The 6,033-nt window shown below is 40.2% G+C and overlaps 1 protein-coding gene across 2 annotated transcripts in view; it reads left to right on the forward strand.

The window, feature by feature from the left end:
• The window catches only part of eng (endoglin), a 42,352-nt gene that overhangs the window by 12,380 nt on the left and 23,939 nt on the right, over positions 1 to 6,033 (forward strand). For both annotated transcript variants that reach the window (XM_020600925.1, XM_020600926.1), the window contains exon 3: positions 5,806 to 5,948. In XM_020600925.1, the coding sequence (XP_020456581.1) occupies positions 5,806 to 5,948 (143 nt within the window). The remainder of the gene's footprint in view (positions 1 to 5,805; positions 5,949 to 6,033) is intronic.

Raw genomic sequence — 6,033 nt, forward strand, 5'->3', positions numbered from 1 at the left:
AATGAACAGAATGCATTGTTGAGGCTGTCATTGTCGGCATCTACATGAATATTAAAGTCGCCTACTATGATTATTTTATCTGTACTAAGCACTAAATCAGACAGAAAGTCTGAGAATTCACTTAAAAACTCTGAATAAGGAGCAGGTGGACGGTATACAATAACAAACAGAACAGGCTTTTGAGTTTTCCCGTAGTCCTATCAGACTAACTCTGATAGGACTACTGACCCCTCCCTCCTCCTTCCCCATCATGACTTCGTCGCCTGACCCTGGACACAAACAGCTTACTCTACCCTGAGGGACCACAGGCGACAGTTGATCTCGACGGTGTCTCCGACGAGGGTTACCCCTCCTCTCTTTTCTTCCCTCTCTCTCTTTGTCTCTTTGAAATACAAACTGGAAAGCAAAAAAGTCTGGCAGCACTTGCAGTGTTCTGAATAACTTGAATGCATAGATAAAAGACCAAAGCGTTTTGGCATAACGCCTTCGTCAGGGTCTATCGAAAACAAGAAGTTCTATAAATAGCACAAGTATAGAATTTTTTTTTTTAAAAACAGCCAATCACATACAGTAACATATCCTATTCTACCATAGCACCAATTCTATCAACAGTGTGTCTGCACTGATAGATAAAAACGCAGTTTAACATCCAGTACCAACAAAAATGCATGTAGTGTCATTATGGTGCATTAACTATAGCCCAAATTTGACGGTAAATAGCAGTGAATACTCAAGGTAAACAAACGTCTTCATCCCATGGGCATTCACACCTCCAGTTGGTCAATGCAGCGCCTTTGCTGGATGATGTCAGCGTCTGGTGCTGTGCATTGAGGGTGAAAATAGCACAGAAGGTCACACACAGCTTCAATTAGAAGTTTGAAGCTCATGCATAGTTCATGCACAGTTAGAAGATCTGAGAGAAGCCAGTCAGTCGAGTTTGTGGCAAAACCTTGTACAGTGCTTCCATATGGTTGTCTTTTACTTCATATGATAATTCACACTCAGAAAGTAGAACTACAGTGACGTTCATTACAAGATGATTAGTTAAAACATTTCAAAGTGCACCTGCATTGTTTTGCATTTTGTGACTTTCAGTCAATAAAAGACTATTCTCCAGTCATATATTTTGTCACTGAAGGTGTTAAAAATTGTCTTGTTCTTGTGAACCCAATATCTTGTATCGTCTCATCTTGTTAGCTAAGTGTATCGTCACACCCCTAGTTATTAATGAAATGCTTTATTTTCCATAAAGTGATTTATTGTTTGGAGGATTCCGGACTTCCTTCTGGTTATTACTCTCAGTTCTGAAATTAGTTAAGGTCATTTTTATTTCTGCTAACCAATGAAAAGCTGACATTCATCCACATGTCCAAAACAAGACTATCAGATGTACAGTAACTGAAAAATGAACAGCGCTTCTGCTTATTGCAGACAGTCAGGAGCCACAGGTCACATGATGCAAGCCAAGCATTTATGCTAAACTGCAGTGTTGACTGGCTAATGACAAAGGAGGATGAGACTATTTTGTGAGATACTGTATATAGGAAACGAATTTTGCTTTGCTCCTGGGCTTCTGAGAATGCATATGGACTGAAATGGCAACAGATCCATCTCCTCACTTAAGGCGTTCTGTCATCACTCCACTCCCAGCCACCATAGGTTCCTACTTGCAGCACTATACTTTTTCTCCACCCATTCTAAGAGAAATCTCATTACAGTTTGCTCTATTGTTGCTCAGTTGTCTTATCACCAGATTGTTAAGATAGTGTGTAACAATGTGGTGAATGCTACCCTGAAGTTGGATTATGGGCTGTTAGCATAATGTAATGCTGATTGGATTTGGCTTTGAGTGCACTGCTTACATACCCTAAAATCCCTCTTTGGCCTTGCTAATGCCTCCAAGAGCACCCACATTATAAAACTTATTTCCTAGGCTATTTGTAATGAGCCGTTGTCACCACTGTTCAAGTCTTTTAGAGAAGTATTGTGCACTGATGCTCACGTTAGCCGATGACGATGGCTGGTGTGAGGTACTGTACTTAGAGTTTTTGAGTTCAGTCTGTTTAGAGAAGAAGTAAAAGAAGAAGTGAAAATACAGGACGTCAGCACTGTTTATGGCTACTTTGATTGCTAATAATGATAAATCACCTCAAGCTTAGCCACTGGCCTCTGTTCAGCTATGGTGCACTCTGCATAATTATACGGGTCCTTTCTGGACAGTAAAACTTCATTTAGGAGATTCAGGTTGGCATCCTGAATTAATTACTTTTTACAGACAGTTTTAATTAAAATTGTGAAACAATAGAGATAACACTTGGATGCACACATAGAGTAGACAGTCCATTACTGGGATGTTGTAGGTCAGGGTAGCTATAGTCATTAAATATTTAAGTTGACAATGTTCAGCAAAATATGGGAATGACTATAATTAATACAATAAAATGTTACCTACATCTCAAGCTCAACTTCTCAGGCACAGCCAAGTGGTGCTGGTTCAGTGGTTCTATGATTCATTGAAAACATGTGGAAAACAGATGTTTGTGATTTGGTGAACCAGTTTATCTTGTTGTGGAATACCCTGAAGGTTAGGAAAGCAAAAGCAGATACACCCTGGACGTGTGTAGGATACCAGATTCTTTGGTTCTCCATCATAGTTGTGGCTCCAGGGTCCTGCAGAAAGACAGGTGAAATGCTGTGGGCAGTTTAAAGCGCATCACACTATAAGTTATTTGTTCCATCTCGATATTGGCACCGTCCACCAAAACGTGCTTTCTCAAAAGGCTGCTGTACTAACTGCAACTTAGCCATTATCAATATTGGCTGCAACCACATTGGTCTTAATTTTAAAGGCATTCAATCAGTTTGCTATAATATATTTATTGTTTCCACTTAAATATGTACATCTATTAAAGCTGTTATATACTTTTGGCTGTTTACATTGTAATTAGCAGTGGTCTATTCAGGCAAACAGATTTATTGATACCAATTCAATATAACATTTATAAGTACTGATATTGATTTCACATTAAGGATGAAATCAAACTTTAAGCTTAGATTTGATTATGTGCACTTTGTATGAACCAAGTCCATTTCTGCCCCCCCTCATTCCCCAATGGTTTCTATTCACATTCCCACCATACCTAACATGTACAGTAAATATACACAATCCATAAACACGTCTTCCCGTTAAAAGCTATTTTCGTTGTAAGCTTCTTCCGGCTCTTTGTAACCAGGAACTCCCAGAGACGAAGCGGACCACTTGGATTATATAAAAAATAACCGTGCTGGTTTATTCAAAGAATCACAGGTAAAATTAACATTACACGTCCAGATCTCTTCCACCTCCAATCCTGCACGCAGGCAGAATCAAGTATGAAAGACCCTGAACCATAATGCCTATACAATATTATCACTTGGTTGGGCTAGCCCATACTACCCAGGAACGTCAAACCGTGACGTCACCTGATATGCCAGCTTTGCAGCTGACCATAACAATAGTCAAAACATGAAGAAAATCAGTGTGTGTGGCTGTTGATTAGTGGTGTGTATCTAAGAACATCTTGACATGACATTTAGTGACATGTCATGACATTACACATAAGAAAATATTATGATTACAATTACGGTTACACATATCATAATAATAACAATATCCTCCTGCCTGCAAACTTTTTCTATCTAGTTGTCCTTGGCCATATGCACCCTGCCAAAACTCATGAGAATGACTAAGCATTTAACAGCCTGAGCTAGACAGCCTGGCTCCACTAAACATTTCTAATACAACAAATATCTAACCAATGTCGATCTGACTAAAAAATTACCTAACACCGTGGAATGGAAAATTAAGGGGGTTGGGAGTGATATTAGTAGATGGAGGACAAGGACTGGAATGGTTCTTCTATACTTCACTGACCAGCAAACTGCTTAGTGAGGCTGTTGGCATTTCCAGGGTCAAGAGGCCAAAATGAGTGTTCTTTATATTCTATGGTGACTCATAAAAAGGACACTGCGCACAGTCTTATGAAGTGTGTGTGATTTGTAGCAAGACCTCTTGGGTGACAGTTATGGGCTGTTGACTGTGTCACAGCAAAACAAGAGAGACACAGCTTTATGGATGTGGACACTGAGAAAGAGACATGAACACGGAGGGTTAGAATAACAAGAAACCAGCCTTGATCTCCAGGACCCTTCTAGTCCAGAGCTGAGCAGATGAAGAAACCCCCTAATGATTGCTAAATGTTTTCTCTATTTAACCCTACAAATACCAGTGATGTTTGGCAGTGGTAAGATGTATTTCCTTTGACACCAAGGATGTGATCAAATTAGTGGCTCTTTTTTCATCAGTGATATTGTGGGTCACAGATGATATAAAAAAATTGAACAAAAGACTCTATAAGATCAACAAAACAGGAGAAAGAGATGGTGATGTAACCTGTTTTAGCTCTCTCTTTCTTGTGGTTCTCTGTCTGTCTCTGTCTCTGTCCATTCCCCTCCACTGTTAGAGATGACATTGCCTCAACTCAGGTCTTTGATTAGTGCCGCTTCTAAATAAGGCACATCCTGCTGACCTTCCAAACCTTGCAATGTCCTTTTAACCCTTTCTTCCCTCCTCCTTGTTCTTTCTCATCACACCTGTTTTACTCTACATCTTTTCTCTCTGTGAAAGATTGCTGTCTGCAGACCCAATACATCACAAAAGCCAGTGGAGCGAAATGTCATGCAGCACTGGTGTACTAAATTTGTTGTTTCTGTTATGTTATCACACTTGCTTATGTGTCAGCACCAGCTGTTTTGGGGGTGACTCAGACATGCATAGCAGATGCTTTGGCATATATTGCTTATAGGCACCCTACTGCAAATATGCTGATCTAGTAATTAGGCACAAGATAGAGTAGTTCTAACTGATCCCATGAGAGTCCTCTCCATTATCAACAAGAGTGGCTTTAAGCCTTCATCCTGATGCCTAAATCCAGATTGGAGTCATTATCAGCCATGGTGGTTGCAACCAAAACTGCAAAGCGACAGAACTCCCATAATTCTCTAGTCAGATCCTTCTATCTCTAATCAGCAATAGGTGGGAGATGGAGCTGAAAGAGATGCTTTACCCTTTGCATTCTGTCTCCACTGTTATTCAGGAAATAGGAAGTTTGCTGAAGGATATTTTGTCAGTAACTTCAGGCATATTAAAGTGAGCGTGTGCACATGCATACTCAATCTGATCTAATACAATAGAGCACACACACAGAGCCCAGGTCAAATTCAAGGCATTTATCCCCAACCTCATCCATGACCGCACAGCCTGGGCTTGATGAATTCAGCCTCCTGAGACACAGATCCCCAGGTTAAACAGCAGGATCACTGCAGAGACCAGAGTGAGCTGGCTTGATAGATGACTGTAGCTCCATATCCTGACACATCTGTTAAACATGAACCAGCAGATCCGCTTTTAAACAACGTAGTCCTACCCACACATTTAACATCCATGCGCTGAGACCAGGGAAAAGCTTTCAGAATGACTAATAACAAGTTTAGTCCTATTCAGACAGGGAATCTGTAACACAGCTGGGTTCATCTGTCTGTTGAATAATTGCTTTCTGGCTTTTCTACAAATAGGGCTTCATTCAAGTTTGTGCCCAGATACGACAGGGTTGTTATGGACAGAGCCTTAATCCTGCACTCACCTGCATTTGACAAATAAGTATACATAACAAAAAAAAGTTTCATGTTAATGTTGGCTCTAAGAAATTATTGACTTGATTATATCCTGCTGACACTGTTCAACCATTTGCACTTGATTTCCTTTAGCCTCAAGTCAGACGTGTGAACCAAACATGCTTAATGACAACCCATGGGTCTACGTGAGGGAGATGCTAACTGGCTGTTGGACCAGCTTCGTGACAGAGGACAAGGCAGAGGTCCACATCCTTAACCTGAAATTTGGTACCGGGGTAAGCATGTCAAGGTTACACAAATGAGATGCTGAGAAACTAGATCTAATTAAATAAATGTGAACAAGTAAAAAAAAAAAAAAAA

Source organism: Monopterus albus, unplaced genomic scaffold (assembly GCF_001952655.1).
Source record: "Monopterus albus unplaced genomic scaffold, M_albus_1.0 scaffold49.1, whole genome shotgun sequence".
Classification (NCBI taxonomy): Eukaryota; Metazoa; Chordata; class Actinopteri; order Synbranchiformes; family Synbranchidae; genus Monopterus; species Monopterus albus.